The 17,203-nt window shown below is 51.7% G+C and overlaps 1 protein-coding gene across 1 annotated transcript in view; it reads right to left on the minus strand.

Annotated features, from left to right (window-relative positions):
* The window catches only part of CCDC108 (coiled-coil domain containing 108), a 47,903-nt gene that overhangs the window by 18,638 nt on the left and 12,062 nt on the right, over nucleotides 1-17,203 (minus strand). The window contains exons 9-18 of the mRNA XM_006890303.1: nucleotides 16,376-16,576; nucleotides 15,784-16,140; nucleotides 12,473-12,610; nucleotides 10,391-10,636; nucleotides 9,531-9,755; nucleotides 7,989-8,147; nucleotides 7,661-7,811; nucleotides 6,944-7,072; nucleotides 2,531-2,744; nucleotides 2,122-2,250 (exon numbers count right to left, since the gene is read on the minus strand). Coding sequence (XP_006890365.1) covers nucleotides 2,122-2,250; nucleotides 2,531-2,744; nucleotides 6,944-7,072; nucleotides 7,661-7,811; nucleotides 7,989-8,147; nucleotides 9,531-9,755; nucleotides 10,391-10,636; nucleotides 12,473-12,610; nucleotides 15,784-16,140; nucleotides 16,376-16,576 — 1,949 coding nt within the window. The remainder of the gene's footprint in view (nucleotides 1-2,121; nucleotides 2,251-2,530; nucleotides 2,745-6,943; nucleotides 7,073-7,660; nucleotides 7,812-7,988; nucleotides 8,148-9,530; nucleotides 9,756-10,390; nucleotides 10,637-12,472; nucleotides 12,611-15,783; nucleotides 16,141-16,375; nucleotides 16,577-17,203) is intronic.

Below are 17,203 nucleotides of genomic sequence, written 5' to 3' on the forward strand. Positions count from 1 at the left end.
CAGAGGGTAAGGGGGGGTACCACTAGGTACCCAGTCCTCACCCCACATACCCCACACCCTCCTATCACAGGAACATGTCAGAGGGTAAGGGGGGGGGTACCACTAGGTACCCAGTCCTCACCCCACATACCCCACGCCCTCCTATCACAGGAACATGTCAGAGGGTAAGGGGATACCACCAGGTACTCAGTCCTCACTCCATCTTCACTCACCCCTTCCCAAGAGTCCTTGGACCGGAAAATTTCTGAGCTGACAGAGGTTCCCCTACCCTGCATAGTCTCACTCTCATCCACACCCCCACTGTCCTGAATGGGGCTCCCAGCTGCCTCTCCCCAGCCTGGTTCAGACAAGGATCCTCCTTTTCCACCTCTTCTGGGTCAAGTAAAGCTGGAAGTCACCAAAAGGAAGTTTACTAGGCAAGCAGGAAGGACAAGAAAATGCCCTGGTGTTGAGCAGGATGTTTGCTGGGCAGCAGCTCTGTGCCCCAGTGGGAGGAGAGTGGAGTGCAGGGCAGGCCAGCCAGTAGCGAGGTTTCCAGGCTGCACCCAATGGGACTGGAGGGGCAGGGCCTACCTGCAGCGGGAGGGAGGACACGGATCCCTTCACCCTGGACCCTTCCTGCAGTCTGCTCTGTGGCATCTGCTCTGTGGCCCCTTGGTGGCCAGTCCACCAATGCTGGCACCGACGCCGGGGGCAGCATGTCCCTGTCATCTGTCCTTCCCCAGATCCTTCGCCTCCTCCATTCTGGCCCTGGCTCCCTGGCTCTGGGTTCTGAACCCAGCGCCTGCGCAGAAGCAATCTGACACTTCCATGCTGGCCAGACACTGACCTTTCAGTCAGCTCCAACTGGTAATGACGAGGTCACCTCAGAAAAACCCTGAACAACCTTAAACTCTGCCTTCCAGTCAGAACTGACTCAGCTGACCCTTCAACAGGTTTTCAGAGGGTGTAACTCACACGGGAGAACACTGCCCGCCTTTCTCTCGCGGAGCAGTAGATATATTCAGACTGCCACAGAGGATTGGCATTTGGGTTAACAGCCAAACTCCCCACACACCAGGCCTCCTTAAACCCAACTCCCAGACCTGTTCCCCTCGTGTGGATTCTGAATTAGAGAGATCCTAGAGGGCAGAGTAAAACTGCCTCGTACAAAGATGAAAATCTTCATAGAAGCAGAGTATCCCATCATTCGCCCACCGAGTCATTGTCTTATGCGCTGTAGAATTGGAGCCGACTCACAAATGACCCTCCACGCTGTTCTCAGAGGCTGTAAATCACACAGGAGGTGCATCTCTCTCCCCCAGAGCAATGGTGGCTTCCAACTGCCTGCCTTTGGGTTGGCAGCACAACACCTTACTCACTAGGCCACCAGAGCTCTCTGTCGATTCAAACTCCTAACCTTTCAGCTGTTGCCACGCACTAAAGTAGTGAGGCCAGGACTGCCTTTATCATGGGGCAAATCTGGGTTTGAACCTGGAACTAGCCCTGGCTGTTGCAAACGGTTAAGAAATAGATAAACCATAAGTTGGATCCCATCCTAAAGCACCTCGGAAGAAAGGCCTGCTTATGTACTTGGGATAAACCAGCCCCTGAAAACCCCACAGCCCAGTCCTACTCTGACACATATGGATTTGGCACGAGTCAGGATCAACTGATGGTGACCAGTTTCTGCCCATTTTCTGCTCTGAGGCCTCAGCTGACCACTTGACCTCACTGACCCTCAGTCTTCCCATCGATTAGAGAGTCAAGAGAAGTATCTTTTTAGATAATTCGTTTGAGGATTGGAGGAGACGAGGCTTGTGAAGCATGGGGTGGCCTGCTGCAGACGCTTAATGAATACGTCTTAATTTTTTAGGTACTGAGGTGTCTGTGCCCTTAAAAGGGAGATCCCAACACCCCTGGGCTTATGGATACATCTCAGGATGGAGGAAATAGCTTTTGTACAGCTTCTTTGCACAGTGACTCCAGCCTACCACTGACTGGCCTTCCCAGTATCATCAGTGCAGAACACCATGCAGCCACGTCTATTATCAGCAAGAGAGACAGCTTCCCACCCTCCTGCCCTCCTAGCCTCCTATCTCACCAACCCCCGCCCCAAGCACCTTCAGGGGGTGGTCATACCAGTCCAGGGGCACCACTCCACTGTTCTTCAGGGCCAGGAGCACCACAGAGGGCGGGGCCTCAAGTGGTGCAGCCCCAAAGTTGAAGTTCAGCTTTAAAGGGGTGAAGATGGGAGGGATCTGGCTTGTGCTGTAAACAAGGCAGAGAAAGAGACTCAGAGGCAGCCAGTGAGCAGGGATGGGGATACAGCGGGTCTCTCAAGCCTGGATGGCTTGGGTGTCCACCTACTTAGGTGAAAATTAGAGAATCTGGGACTTAGAGGATGCGGTAAGCCAGCATGACAGTCCCCAAACCCAGCCCTTCGGGGATGGGCAGGGACTTGGAGGGCCTCCAGAGATGAGGAGCCACTGCTTGGACGGTGAGGGTGAGGGGTTGGGAGAACAGGTAGAAACACCTGTCTCTGGCTCACCTGTGACGGGTGGGCACCTTGTAGGTGAGCTCCTGGGGGGTGGGGTCACGCCCCAAGTAACTGTTGAGTGTGTCCAGGGAGAAGAGTTGCCACAAATGCTTCCGGGTGATACCCTCGGTGCTGCCCATGGCATAGATGTCCAGGACAGAGAGCAGGGGGTACACGCCCTCCAGGGAGACCCGACACAGCTCACACTTCTGCCCCATCTTGTTATCTGGGAGTAGGGGTGATGTGGAAGGGAGGATTGAGATTATGTCCCAGCCCAGGGGGCCATGCCAACTGAGGGAGCTGGACCCCTAGGCATTCTGTTCCTGGACCCCAGCCAGAAGTAGCTGACTTCTCCAGTGAGCTGGAGCATCTCCAGTAACAGCCAGCTCAGTTCTAGAACTTTCCCTGTGTGAGTTATTGGCCTAAGTACTTTACTCATTATATTATTTTTTTTATTAATTTAAATGAAAATTTACAGAGACTTAGGGTTTCTAGTCATTCACTGTTGCACTTTTCTCCCTGCCCACCCCCTTCCCCCCAATTCACTCTTCTCCTTGAAAAGAAAAACCCTTTCATTGTTATGCAGTATCTCCCCCTAAGTGCACTCCACTATGCAGCCTTCACTATATACTATTTTATATTTATCTGGTTGTGCCAAGAAAATTGAGGACAAACTACCTGGCCAACTGACTAGAAGAGATCCATATTTATTCCTATCCCCCAAAAAAGGTGATTCGACAGAGTGTGGAAATTATTGAACAGTACCACACACAAGCAAAGTCTTGTTGAAGATTATCCAAAAATGACTGGAACAGTACAATGACAGAGAACTATCAGAAATACAAGCTGAGTACAGAAGAGGTTGTGGCACTAAAGACATTATCACCAATGCCAGATGGATCTTGGCTTAACACAGAGTACCAGAGGAACGTCTATCTGTGTTCCCTTGACTATACAAAGGCATTTGACTGTGTGGATCACAACAAATTATGGCTAACCTTGGGAAGCATCGAAACCCAGAACACTTGATTGTATTCATGGGAAACCTGTGCTTGGACCAGTAGACAGTGTTTAGAACAGAGAAAGAAAACACAGCATGACTCAAAGTTAGGAAGGAAGTGTGTCAGGGATGCTCAGCTCCATAATCAACACTCTTGGCACGAGCAGCCAGTAAATCAAAAGATGAATAGTATTGGGGAAGTCTGCTGTCAAGGACCTCTCCAAAATGCTAAATAGCAATGATATCAGTGTAGAGACTAAGGTGCACCTGATCTAGGCCATGGTCTTCACAATTACTTGCTATGCATCAGAGAGCTGTACAATGACTAAGGATGACAGATAAACAAATGATGCCTTTGAGTTGTGGCGCTGGAGAAGAGTACTGAATATACCATGGACTGCCAGGAGAACAAATTGTTCTTTCTTGGAGATAGGGAAACCAAGTTTCTCCTTGAAGACAAGGATTTTTGTTTGTTTGTTTTGTTTTACAAAAGGCTACAATTCATTAACATAATAGATTCTAATGTAGCAATTAAATTTTTGCAGCAATGTTTTAAGCAGGTAATTATATCAAGTTTAAAAATCACAATATTTAGTTGTTGTTGTTGTTATGTGCAGTCGAGTCGGCCCTATGTACAACAGCCCTAAACTCCGCTCTGTCCTGTGCCAATCGCACTGTCTCTGACACTCCCATCCCAATTATCCCAGTCACTGAATCAATCCACCTCATAGAGGGCCTTCCTCTCCTGCGCTGTCGCTGTCCCTCCACCCTCCCAAGCATGATGTCCTTCTCCAAGGACCTGTCTCTCCTCACAACATGTCCAAAGTATGTTAGATGGAGCCTCAGAATCCTTGCCTCCAAGGAGCCACCTGGTTTGACCCTTTCCAGGATGAATCTGTTTGTTTTCCTAGCAGTCCATGATATTCTCAATACTCTTCTCCAGCACCACAGCTCAAAGGCATCAATTCTCCTTGTATCCTCCTTGGTCATTGTCCAACTCTCTGATGCATAACAAGTGATTGCGAAGACCATGGCCTGTATCAGACGCACCTTAGTCTCCAGAGAGACACCATTGCTCTTCAGTACTTTGGAGAGGTCCCTAACAGCAGACTTTCCCATGGCGATGCACCTTTTAATTTCCTGGCTGCTGGTGCCAAGACTGTTGACTGTGGAGCCAAGCAAACTAAAGCTGTGTATAATATTTAGTATTAATTTAAAAAAAGAAAAAAATGGTGATGCTAGCAGAGTCAAGGGTTTCAGTTCAAAATCAAAATGAAGAAAACAGCATTTATTTTGTTGGATCTTTTGGCTGATGCCCTATTTCTCCTTCAAAAGTTTCAATTGTTCTTCCTTTTTTGTGTCCATCTTCTGAAATGGCCTGTTGGCATTATAGTATAATATCACAAGTTATCTATTACAAGCACTGAATCCTGAAATCCTGACAGGTGATCACACGCATTGCTGACATCAAAGATGTCTTCACAGGCCACATAAGCTGTTTGTTCCTTCAGTTTCAGGTGTCTTCCCCACTCTGATTTGACAAACGGGTCCATATTTCCTAAATATATCATACGTTTCTTCTGCTGTGGTTTTGTCAGGCAAATTTCGTATGTGCAAAATCCAGTTTACTTTAGGTGGAAGCCGAATGCCTGCCCTCTTGGCTACGTGCTGCCTTGGCAAACTGACAAAGTCACACCACCAAATATTAGAATCCTCCCGACTCCTCCTGAGATCACTCCACTCTGAGCACAAAGGTGTCAGAAGCAAAACATCAACATCCATGCGCCGAGGAAAGGATTCTGAAGCGCCGTCTCACATACTTCAGGCACGTGGCCAGGAGGGACCAGTCCTTGGGACATAATGCTTAGGAGGGTGAAGAGACAGCACATTAAGAGGAAGACCCTGGACGAGATAGACTGAACTGGGGTCACAGGGTTAGGTGTGCCAGAGACAGCGAGACTGGTTCAGGATAAGGCAGGGTTCAGAGCCATTGTACACAGGGTTGCTATGTGTCGTGGGCAACCCAATGGCACATAAATAACAACAACATCAACATCAAACCAGAGTGCTGAAGGCTTAGTGGTAAGGCGCTACACTGACTCCAAGGTAAGCAGTTCAAATCCACCAACTGCTCCACTAGTGGAAAGGGGTGTTCTTCTCCTGTGTGATTTACTGGCTCTGAAAACCCACTGAAGGATCAGCTGTGGGTCAGTCTGACTCGATGGTACACAACAGCATAAAACTTTTCTATCAAACTAATTTTTAAAATGACAGTTTTGTTCATATAGAACTCACTCAATCAAAATGTACAATTCAGTGACTTCTGATACTTTCCTGGGTAGTGTAATCATTGCTGTATCGTCGAGCTGGAACTGACCCATAGCTGACCCTCTGGAGGGTTTTCAGAGGCAGTTAATCACACAGGTAAAGATTACCTATCCTTCTCCCAAGGAGTAGCTCGTGGATTAACTGTATGCCTTCAGGATTGTAGTACAACTTCTTGCCAATAGTCATTACACTATCTAAGCTGAGAACATTTGCACCACCCCAATAGCTGTCACCTTTCATTCCTTCCCCCCACCTCCGAGCCCCTGCGACCACAAACCATTTACTGTCTCTAAAAATCTGTGGTTTGTTTGGGTTTTTTACATTTCATATAAGTGGTGTCATGGTCTTTCATGTCTGACCTCTGGTGGTATGGTCTGTAAGGAGTTGTTAATTCAAAGCCTATGCCACTTTGGTGGTTCAAATCCACCAGTGACCCCCCACAGGACAATCTTCTCTGTGACTTACAGCCCCAGGAACGTCAGCTATGAGTCAGTTTCGACTCAGTGGCAATGGGTTTTCTTTTACTTAGAATAATATTTTTATGCTGTGGTATGTGATATTGAGATGCCTTTTTTCCTTTTTGCTGTTCCTGTACCATGATCACCCCCACTTTATAGATGAGGAAATGGAGGTACAGAGAGGTGAAGCAACTTGCTAAGACTGTGTGCCTAATAAGCATTGGGATCCGATCCAAGACATCCTGGCTCCAGAGTTCAAACCCTGAGCCCGTTTCTGTGCTGCCCTGGCAGCAGAGGGCAGCCTGGTGCCAACCACAAGGTGGGCTTGTAACAGTGCCATTCGACAGAAGGGGTCGAGGCACAGAGAGGCCAAGGTTTGCCTAAGAGTACACAACAGATCAACAGGGCAGCCCCTAAGCTTTTACCACGAGCCCTCCACAGACCAGGCTCCCACCTTGAACCCGCTTAGAGACGTGGTGTCAGTGACACACGTACGGGACCCTCAAGGTGGACCCTAGCACTCGCACACACATTACATATTGACACTCAGTGTACACATACGCGCCCTCACACAGCGCTCCACCACCCCCATCCTCCCCCAGCCCTGTCTCTCTGTACCAGGTGAGGCAGCACAGGTACCTCTGTTGGAGAGGAGTGCGTAGCTGATGGTCCAGGAGTAATGGGCCCGGAGCTTGGGGCAGGCCACCAGGCTGATGTGGTCCTGGGACCAGGGTGGCATGCTCCCCTCCGTCCGTTCCAGCTGCAGATCTGCTCAGGGATGACCCGGGAGGGAGAGGTTAGAGGGCAGAGGAAGTTGCCAGGAGAGGAGCCCCAGCTTCTCCTGTTCTTTCCTCAACACCCTCTCGGGGACAGCCAAGAACTGACTGAGACGGGTTCTGACCAGAAGGTGGATGATAGTTCATAGTTCCGCATTCCCAGGGTCACTGGCACCTACTAAGCTCTTTCTTCTACCTTGTTGTTGTTGTCAGGTGCCATCGAGTCCACTACGAATCACAGTGACCCTCTCAGCAACAGATGTGAGCCATGCCCTGTCCTGTTCCATCCACACCCTCTAGAGTAAGCTCAAGCCCATGGTTATAAGTCCCTGTGTCGGTCCATTAGGTCGAGGGGCTTCCTTTCTTTCTCCGACCCTCTACCTTTCCCAGCACAGGGGTCAGCAGCTGCCCCATTTCAGAGATGAGGCAGTGGAGACTTGGAAGGAGTCACGTGCCCAGCACTGCACATCTAGGACGCAAAGCTTTAGATCTTCAGCTCTGCCCTGTCTGACCTCAGCCCCTAGTCTCAGTCATCATCCACCCTGCCTCCCCCAGCCCAGCCCAGCCCAGGCCCGAGTACCGAGGGGGTCGCTGCTGACAGCCTGGGGACTGGACTGCTCCAGGAACAAGCGGTAATAGAGGGTGCAGTTGCCCTTGTTCAGAAGCACCAGGACCCGGGACTGTGTGCTGTTCACCAGCATGCTCCCGAAGTGCAGCTCGGGCTCCTTGACCTGGGGGCCAGAGTCAGCCAGCCGGAAACGGGGCTCATTCACCCCACCGCCCACCCCAGAGCAGGGGTTGGGGCCTAACTCCACTTCTTGCCCTCTTGGAGTCAAATGTCCTGGCGTACGCTCTTACTTGTGCCCTGTTCTCACTCCTACTCCCCCTGGGCGGGCTCCCCAACTCACAGAAAGGCTGCTGGTGATACCCATGCCCACCAGCCGCAGCATGTAGTGGATGGTGTTGGGGGACCTGGTGTTTGGGGGCAAGCCAACTTTGCAGATCCAGATCCCCTCTCGGAACAGGTACTTGGTCTCCTCCAGAGGGCTGAAGGTCCATGTCAGGGTCTAGGGTCACAGAGATGCTCCCTGAATAGGGGGTTCCTGGACACCCACCCAGGCTCCTGGCCCTCTGTGGTCCCACTTTGGCGATCAGGCTCCTTTCTGAGTGCTCTGTGCCAGCACTTTGTTGTATATCACGGCATTGCACTAAACTTTATACCTCACGAGATAATTCTATGCTTCTCACATCTTGTTTTCTGATGAGACACTGGAGATTCAGAGAAGTTGGGTGATTTGGTTAAAGTCACAGAAAAGGGAAGAATAGCTGGGTCAAGGGCCTTCTGATGCTGACTCGGTCGGCCTCACCTCCGGCCTGCCCAGTGCTTGCACCTGGGGCTCTTACAGACACACTGTACTGCTGGTTCTTGTTCCAAATATAGCCCCAACAGGTGGTAAAGAGTTGTGCTGACAACCTAAGGTACATGGCTCAAATCCACCAGCTGTTTCACGGGAAAAAGATGGGCAATCTCCTCCCATGCAATTAACTGCCTCTGAAAACCTGCTAGAGGGTGGCTATGGGTCAGTTCTGACTCAACAATACACAACAATTACTACTACTTCTAGGGAGCTCTGGTGGCCTAGTGGTAAGAAGCTGCACTGCAATTCCAGAATCCAACAGCTGCTCTACAGAAGTATGGGCAATTTCCTCCTGTGGCATTTACTACCTCTAAAAACCCACTGGAGAGTCATGTATGGGTTAGTTCCGACTTGATGGTATACAACAAAAAGAAGAACTACTTTATAAGGCCCTAGACCAGGGATGGGGTCTGCTATCCTGGGGTGTAACCCTTGTCCCTCATCAGAATGCCAGTAAAAACTCTAGGGGTCCTGTTTCTCACCCCACAGTCACAATTTTGCTCCAAACCCACTTGGCACCTGCCATCCTCCTCATGACCTCAAAGCTGTGGGGATGGGAGATCTATAATGGACATGACACACTGGGGTCCTGGAGTCAGAAGTCGGGGTTCAAGTCCCAGCTCTTCACCTCCCAGTATCTTACTTCAGAAGTCCACGTCTCAACTCTAAAAGGGAGGTGATAGTGGTAATACTTGATCCTTGGACAAGGATGATGATGCTTCCTTGACATATTTGGGGCAGGTTGTTAGGACGGGCAAGTTCTTGGAAAAGAACATCATGCTTGGAAAGGCAGAAGGTCAGCTAAGAGAAGAGACCCTCGTGAGGTAGATTGACACAGTGACTGGAGCAACAGGCTCAAGTGTGTGAGAGATTGTGAGGACGGCACAGGACAGGACAGGGCTGAGATACTTTTGTTCATAACCTAACAGACTGCAGCGAGGGGACCGTGGACTGAATGGGAGGGGCACACGAGGCGGTGGCCTGTGACGGGCGCCCTTTCTTGCAGTCCCTGGCTGGGAGGAAGACACTCACTATGGTCTCATTGGGCTGGATGAGGCCCCGGCTGGGCTGGACAGCCAGCATCTTGCGATGCTGCTCGGAGATCCTCCACTCAAACTCCAGGGGCAGACGTGTGGGGTTATGTATGGTGAAGTGGCTGGTGGAGGAGCAGCCCACCCACGTGGGCTTGAAGAAGATGTTCTTGGAGGTGTCCAGGTTCATCTGCAGTGGCTCCTCCCGGCTGTGCAGGCTCACCTCCTGGGACCAGAGGCAGAGGTTGGTGGCGTAATCTCACCCTGCTGCCCTGCCTCCTCTAAAGCCCCAAGAAGCGACAGGGGGGCAGCAGAAGACCCTCCCTCAGCCTCCCACCTCCAGCGTGAGCTTTTCCCAAAGGTACAGGGAGTAGGACTGGTCCAGGTGGTGGTCCTTGAAAAAGACTCAGGGTTGGAGAGGACATATAGAGGCCAGAGAATGGGACCAGACGTGGTAAACGCAATCTATCATGTCCATGTCCTCTAGCTCCTTCCACTGGGGACTCCTGGCCCCTTTTCCTGGTCTCTGGTCCCATAAGATGGCTAGGGAGGGTCCTGACCTATGAGAGAGCAGTTCCCAGATAAACATGGCTGAGGGGTCTCCACCCAGAGAGGGAGTGGCTCCTTCAGAAAGGGCTGCAAAGCTCCAGAGCGAGGCTTTGAAAAGGGAGGTGGTCTAGGGGGTAAGCATGCTGACAAGCCAAAGGCAGGCAGCCGGAATGCCCCATCTGCTCTGTGAGACAAAGATGGGAAGTCTCCTCCCGTGCCTCCGAAACCCCGCTGGAGGGTCAGCTAGGAGTTGGTTCCAAATCGATGGCATGTAACAACAACAACAATCCTCCAAACGGGTCCGTTTCCTACCTTGAGAAACTTGGGGTAGAAGTTGAACTGCAGGTAGAGAAGGTGTTGCTTCCAGGAGTTACCCTTGGGGTAGGTGCAGATGAGGAAGATCTGGTGGTTCGTGGGGGCCACGAGGCCTGAGGTGGGTCGCAGGCTGATGTCTGAGCTGCTTTTGCGGTCCAAGTTGAAGGTCATCCCTATGGTGCCTATGTTGATGAGGAGCAGGGTTCGGTAGGAAGGTTTTCCAGGAGACACAGCAGGAAACAGCTGTGGGAGGGGAAAGGAGGGAGGGACTGATGCTCACAGCTCCACTTCCAGCCCCAGGAATTGTTTGGGGATCTTAGATGTTCCCCCTGATATTCTCAATGCCCTGGGAGCAAGGAATTGAGGGAGGCTGCAACCAGGTGCCCAGAATGCTTCTGTTCTCCAGAGAGGCTGGGTAACCCCGAAATCCACTCCTCCAAGACCCTTCCCTCAAGGTCAGAGTAGAAATCCTTTCATTTTAGGGTCCACTCTAATCACCCTTTGGAGGACCTACTCTCACAGATCCTAGTCCAGAAGCTTTGGGGTAAACAACTCCTAGATTGTTCCGATGCAGACAGACGAAGGTGAAGCCACTCAGAGAAAATCCGTACAATTCCAGCACCCAAACACCGGAAGCATGCTGGGTAGACCAGCAGTTGGCTAGAGCTGACTAGGCTACAAGCACAAGGCTGAAATCCCTGACCTCTGGTTGACATTCAACTTCAACAACAGTGGGGATGTGTGGATCACGTGCTGCTGGGCCTAGCCTCTGTGTGAAGGCTCTGAAGAGGGCAGGGGAGTAGACTTTGAGGGACTGTCCAGTCCAGGAGGAGGTGATTCTCAGGGGTGGTGTGCATTTACGGTTTTACTTTTTTTCTCTTTTATTTATTCACTGTTGCACATTTTCTTCCCCACAACCTCTCCCTTCCCTAGCCCACCCTGCAAAGCACCTCTTGTTCCAGACTGTTCTCTTGCATATAGTGTATAATCATGTATTCATTTTAAACAGTTCTTCTCCTAGTCTGTTCTAATACCGTGTTCATCATCTATCCACTCTTTCCCCATTCCCACTCCAATCTCCCATATCTGTCCTATTTTTTAACAGCGGTGTTATGCAGGATTTCTCCTTTTGTGACTGAGATATTGCACTTAGCATAATGTCCTCAAAGCTCTCCCGTGTTGTGTAATGTTTTACTATTTAATTATTTTCAATGCTGCACAGTATTCCATTGTGTGGATGTACCATAGCTTTCCTATCCATTCATTTATTGTTGGGCACTTGGGTTGTTTACTTCTCTTTGCTGTTGTGAATAAAGCAGCAATAAGCGTGGGTGTGCATACATGTGTTCTGCAGGCAGAAGGGTGACTGGCGGGGAGCATGGTTGCCCCTGAGCACTTTTCCACATAGTAGGGTGTGGGATTGGGGAGGCAGTGAAAACCTTGTGGAAACAGTGACTCTGCTAACAGGAGCTGGGATGGGAGGAGACATCAAAGGGGAAACCAGGACTCACACCCACTCAGCTGGGTTGGTATTTTGGTCAGTGCTTTTAAGTCCCATGTTATCCTGCCTCTCGGGTCAGATGAGGCCTCCTGTGCCCTCAGGAGAGGCCTGGGGATTATGACTCCCTGAGGAAGGGACCTGAGCTCAGGCTCAGCGCTGCCGACCTTGCCAGGCTGGGTGCTCCCAGGACAGGGCTCACAGTGCAGATGATGTCTCTCTAGGGCCTGGTCCAGGGCCTGGGACACCAGGTAAACAGCACAGACAAGAGAAGGTGCTGAAATGTTCTAGACCAGAGCAGCATTTCAGACAAGAGTAGGACTGGACTGTCCAGTCCCCTTTACCCCCTTTAGCTGGGCCTTTGCCCTCCTGCTCTCCCAGGCCCAGTGCCCAACCCAGGCGGACTCTTCACTAGCCCAGGGCCTGGTAGGGGAGGATGGACAAGGAGAGAAAGAGAGAGAGAGAGAGAGAGGTGTGACATGTTCCTGAGGCCAACAGAGGGAGGGGGTCAGTTTGAATCTGCAGCCAAGATACACGTGAGGTCCCTGCCCACCTCCCTCTGGCACGGGGGCCATGCTCACCGTGGGGGCATCTAGTGAGTACTGGGGGACAGGGTGCTCCAAGGCAGTGCTGAAGCTGTGGCCTCGTACCCTGAGTGTCAGACACCAGGACGGGCACACTGTGCAGTCCTCCTCGATGTAACTGTATGTCTGCAGGACCTGGGGTGGTCAAAGTCAAGGAGAAAGAAAGCTCAGAATCTCGGGCCCACCCCTTGGGGCATGTGCCCCAGCCCCCATTCTTCAGGAGTCCTGCCCTGGGCAGTCTGGAGGGCAGTGAGGAGAACTATGGCTGAAGTACCACCCTTGCTCCTGTGCCAGGCCCTGCTCCGGGCACCCAGCACCCCAGTGAATGTTCAGGACAGTCCAGGAGGAGGGTGGGGCTGGGCCAGAAGGGCAGCCGTGAAAGCCGCATTCATTCCCTAGGAATGTCTCGGGAAGAGGCGTCCAACAGAAATACAACACAGCCACGCTGCCAGCCACCACAGCAGTTGCAAAGCCTCCAGTAGCCACAGGAAACCATGCAAAATTCATTTTAATAATGTGCTTATTTAACCCTATGGCTCCAAGAGGCTTATCGTTTTAAACATGCAATCAGTATGTAAAAATCAAATCAGAAAACCAAACTCACTGCCATCAATCAAGTCGCCTCTGACTCCCAGTCCCTCAAAGACCAAGTAGAAGGCCCGGGGTGGGGGTATGGTCCCAACCCTTGAGTGTTTCTAGAAACAAACTGCTTCATCTTTATCCCTCAGAACAGCTGGGGGATTTGAATCACCGACCTTTTGATTGGCAGTCAAATCTTCAACCACTGTGCCACCAGGGCTCCTCTGTAGAAATGAGCTTTCTCTCTCCCTCCTCTCCCCCTTCACTCTGCCCCCCACTTCCATCAAGTTGGAAATGACTCACAGCAGACCCTCCAGGGTTTCTGAGGTTGTGAACCACCCAGGAGGGGAACATTCAACTCTCCCTCTGAACTGTAGGTGGATCTGAATGGCCAGAGGCACGGCCATTGGTTATAGTGCTCATTATAGACGAAGGCACCGGAAAATTATTGTTGTTTTTAGGTGCTGTTGAGACAAGTACTACCCATAGCAACTCTGAACAACAGCCCTGAGTCCTCTCCTGTCAGTGTTGTCTGCATCATCTCTGACTTGAGCCCACTGTCACGGTCACTGGGTCAATCCACCTCATTGAGGCCCTTCCTCTCTTTTGCTGACCTTTCACCTTTCCAAGCACGATGTCCCCTTCTAAGGAATAGCCTCTCCTAGCAACATGTCCAATGCAGCCTGGCAAGGACGACATTCTTGCGTCTAACAAGCGCTGGGTCTGTACTTTTCTCAAAACGTATCTGTTCATTCTTTTGGAATTCCACGGGATATTCCGTGCTCTTCTCCAACACCAGAGCTCAAAGACATCAATTCTTCTGTCATCCTTGTTCACTGTCTTACTTTCAGATGCATAGCAAGTGATCAGAAAAACCATGGCCTGAGTCAAGAACACCTTAGTCTTCAAATTGACATCATTGTTCTTCAATAATTGGAGAAGTCCCTGATGGCAGACTTGCCTAAAGCAACACATCCCCTGACCCCCTGACTGCTGGTCCCAAGGGTGCTGATTGTGGATCCAAGTCAGAGGAAATCATTAGCCAAGATTTTGCAATTTTCTTTTTATATGAGCCCTTGGAATCCAGTGTGTTCTACACTCACAGCACGTCCGGATCTGGACCTGCGGCATCTCAAATGCTCAGGAACCATATGCAGCGCTGACTGCGGTAACCTGGAAATCTGACACGCTGGGTCTCCAATCCTCTGGACGATCCCCTTATTCCCACACACCTCTTACTGCTAACACATTAGAATGGAGGTGACAAAGGGACACTTGGAAGCCCCTCAAAATTTCCAATGTGAACTCATCTTTATAGATGGAAAGACCAGCTCTCAGAGACACTAAACAACTTGATTAGAGTCACATGATTCTTGTTGTTGTCAGGTGTCATAGTGACGCTATGAATAAGAAACCTGAACCTTGCCCTATCCAGTGCCATCCTCATCCTCACCACCGCTGACGTACTCACGCCTATTGTTACAACCACCGTGTCCAGTCATCTTGAGGGTCTTCCTCTCTTTCTCTGACCCCTCTACCTTTCCCAGCCTGCTAGTGTAAGTGATGTCTGTTCTTGACCATACAGCTCTCATCTGTGCCCTGGCACCTCCATCCCTTACCACTAGGGGGCAGGGTGGGGACGGGAGGGGAGAGGAGAGCAGGTGGGCGGAGCCAGAGGAGAGAGGGGGAGGGCAGGATTGCTGGGGCTGAAGGACCCCTGGTGGTGCAAAAGTGAAGTGCTCCCTGCCAACTGAAAGCTTAGCAATTTACGCCCATCAGCCCATCTGCGAGAGAGAAGACCTGAAATCTACTCCCATAGAGATTACAAGCTAGCAAACCCTAGGAAAGTCTGTGGTTGGAGACCTCTCTAAAGTGCTGAAGTGCAAAGATGCCAGTCTGGAAACAGGTGCGCCTGATACAGGCCATGGCCTTTGCAATCACTTGCTATGCATCAGAGAGCTGGCAATGAATAGGGATGATAGAAGGAGAATTGATGCCTTTGAGCTGTGGTGTTGGAGAAGAGTATTGAATATACCGCGAACTGCTAGGAAAACAGATTTGTCCTGGAGAGGGTGAAGCCGGGCTGCTCCTTGGAGGCAAGGATTCTGAAGCTTCATCTGACATACTTTGCACACATTGCAAGGAGAGGCCAGTCCTTGGAGAAGGACGTCATGCTTGGGAGAGTGGAGGGACAGCGCAGGAGAGAAAGACCCTTGATGAGATGGATTGATTCAGTCACTGGGGTAGTGGGTGTAGGTGTGCCGGAGATGGTGAGGTTGGCACAGGATAGGACAGAGTTTAGGGCTGTTGTACACAGGGTCGCTATGAGTCGCAGGCAGCTCAACAGCACATAACAACAACAATAAACCCTGTGGGCACAGATCTCAGGCCAAGAGGCTGTGCCAGGCTGGGAACAGCCTGTGGACCTGCAGGCAGCACTTCCCTACACTGTCCTCCAGGTCCTGTTGTCCACCTGTCACAGCTCCTTTGAAGGGCTCACTCCTCAAACCTCGGAGACTGTGTGTCACATCTGATCCCTGTTGAGTTTTACCTCTGGAGGGGCTGTGAGGGCACATATGAGTGAGACTTAGAGGGGCCAAGAAACCCCTTGCCCAAGGAAGGCTATACCCTGGAAGAGGAAGGGGAGTGAGAAAAGCTTGGCACGGAGGGGCTGGGTCCCCACGATGTCCCTCTGCCTCCCCACCCACCCTGGCACTTGGGGTGAACACCTTATAAAGCGCGAAGGCTTCCAGCTCCATGGCATACAGGCAGTTGGGGTGCGGATGGAAGTGTAGACGCAGGGCCGTGGACTTGAGCGGGGGCACGTCGCAGGTGGCCGGGCTCACCCAGAAGGGACAGTCGGGCCTGTGTGTCCATACCACAGTGACTTTGCCCTTGGTGTAGTTAATCAGGCGCAGGGGCACAGGGTTGGGGGGTTTGGGCCCCGGACAGGCACCAAAGTCCACCTCCGTGGGCTCTATGCTGATGGGCAGGGGGAAGGTGGTCATGTCCCTGGTTCTGTCACAGAGGTTCTCAGTCATGTGACAGATGGCAGCATACTGCTGGAGTGGTCTGGTCTCCAGGTCCTGCACAGGGAGAGACAGGTGATCTGGGATCCACCCACCAGTCCCTACTGCCACTGCCCCTCTTTTGCCCACTCCTTCCCAGAGAAGACCACAGGGGATCCACACAGTTCACCTCCAACTACTAATGGTACCTGAAGGGCTCTGGGGTTGGGGGCCAAGCTAGGGATGTTAGAGATGGGAGCACTCCCCGAGGGGGAAGCCTGCCTCCAGGACGCTCTGAAGAGGATGCTCATACCTCAGGGGGGATCTTGAGGGCCCCATTCTCATCCAACTCTAGCTTCTTCTCGTTCAACATGGTACCCAGGATGTTGGGAGGGTAGAGCGCCAGGCCCTGTGCCAGGTGAGTGCGGTACCAAGTCAGGTGCTGGGGCCTCAAGATGGCTGGCTTGACTTTGTCTGAGTGGCATGTCCCAAGCAGGTCCAGGAACACTGGGTCCTGTAATATTAACAGTGCATGTGAGAGGGGTGCTGGCTGGAGAAGTGAGGACAGAGGGGACAGTCAGCATGAAGTGGCCGGCAGGGCAGATAGGCTGGCAGGCTGGTAGGGTGTGGGAGTGTCCCTGTAGCTGCCTGGGCAGCTGGGCTGATGGCAGGAGCAGGGGAAGGTCAGGACCTAGAATAGCACCCAGCCTGCTGGAGCACTTGGCCACGACACATTTCCTGCTCTGCTCCTGGGCATTCTATTGCCCATTCTGCTACCAGCCAAGAGGCCTGCAAGACCAGCGCCCAGGCCTTCCCGAGGGGAGGAGAGAGACACCCCTGGACTGCCCAGCCTTACAATGCCTTCATGAGCACCAGGGAAAGGCCCCCACTCCTCTGGCAGGTGCAGCTCAGAGCCTGGGCACAGTACTTGCAGACACAGTATGGGCTAGATCCCAGCCCCTGACCCCCTGGGCCAGGCGGGGAGGACACAGTTGTACAACCTTACCTAGGGCCTGGGCTGGGATTCTAATGCCAAGGCCCCCTGCCTAGCACGTGTTTCATGGATTAAGAAGCAAAGCTCCCTCTCTCTGAGCCCAAGAACAGCAGCAAGACATCCTTGGGTGGGCAGCAGTCAAGTGGA

Source organism: Elephantulus edwardii, unplaced genomic scaffold (assembly GCF_000299155.1).
Source record: "Elephantulus edwardii isolate Elephantulus edwardi_28Jun2011 unplaced genomic scaffold, EleEdw1.0 scaffold00087, whole genome shotgun sequence".
NCBI lineage: Eukaryota > Metazoa > Chordata > Mammalia > Macroscelidea > Macroscelididae > Elephantulus > Elephantulus edwardii.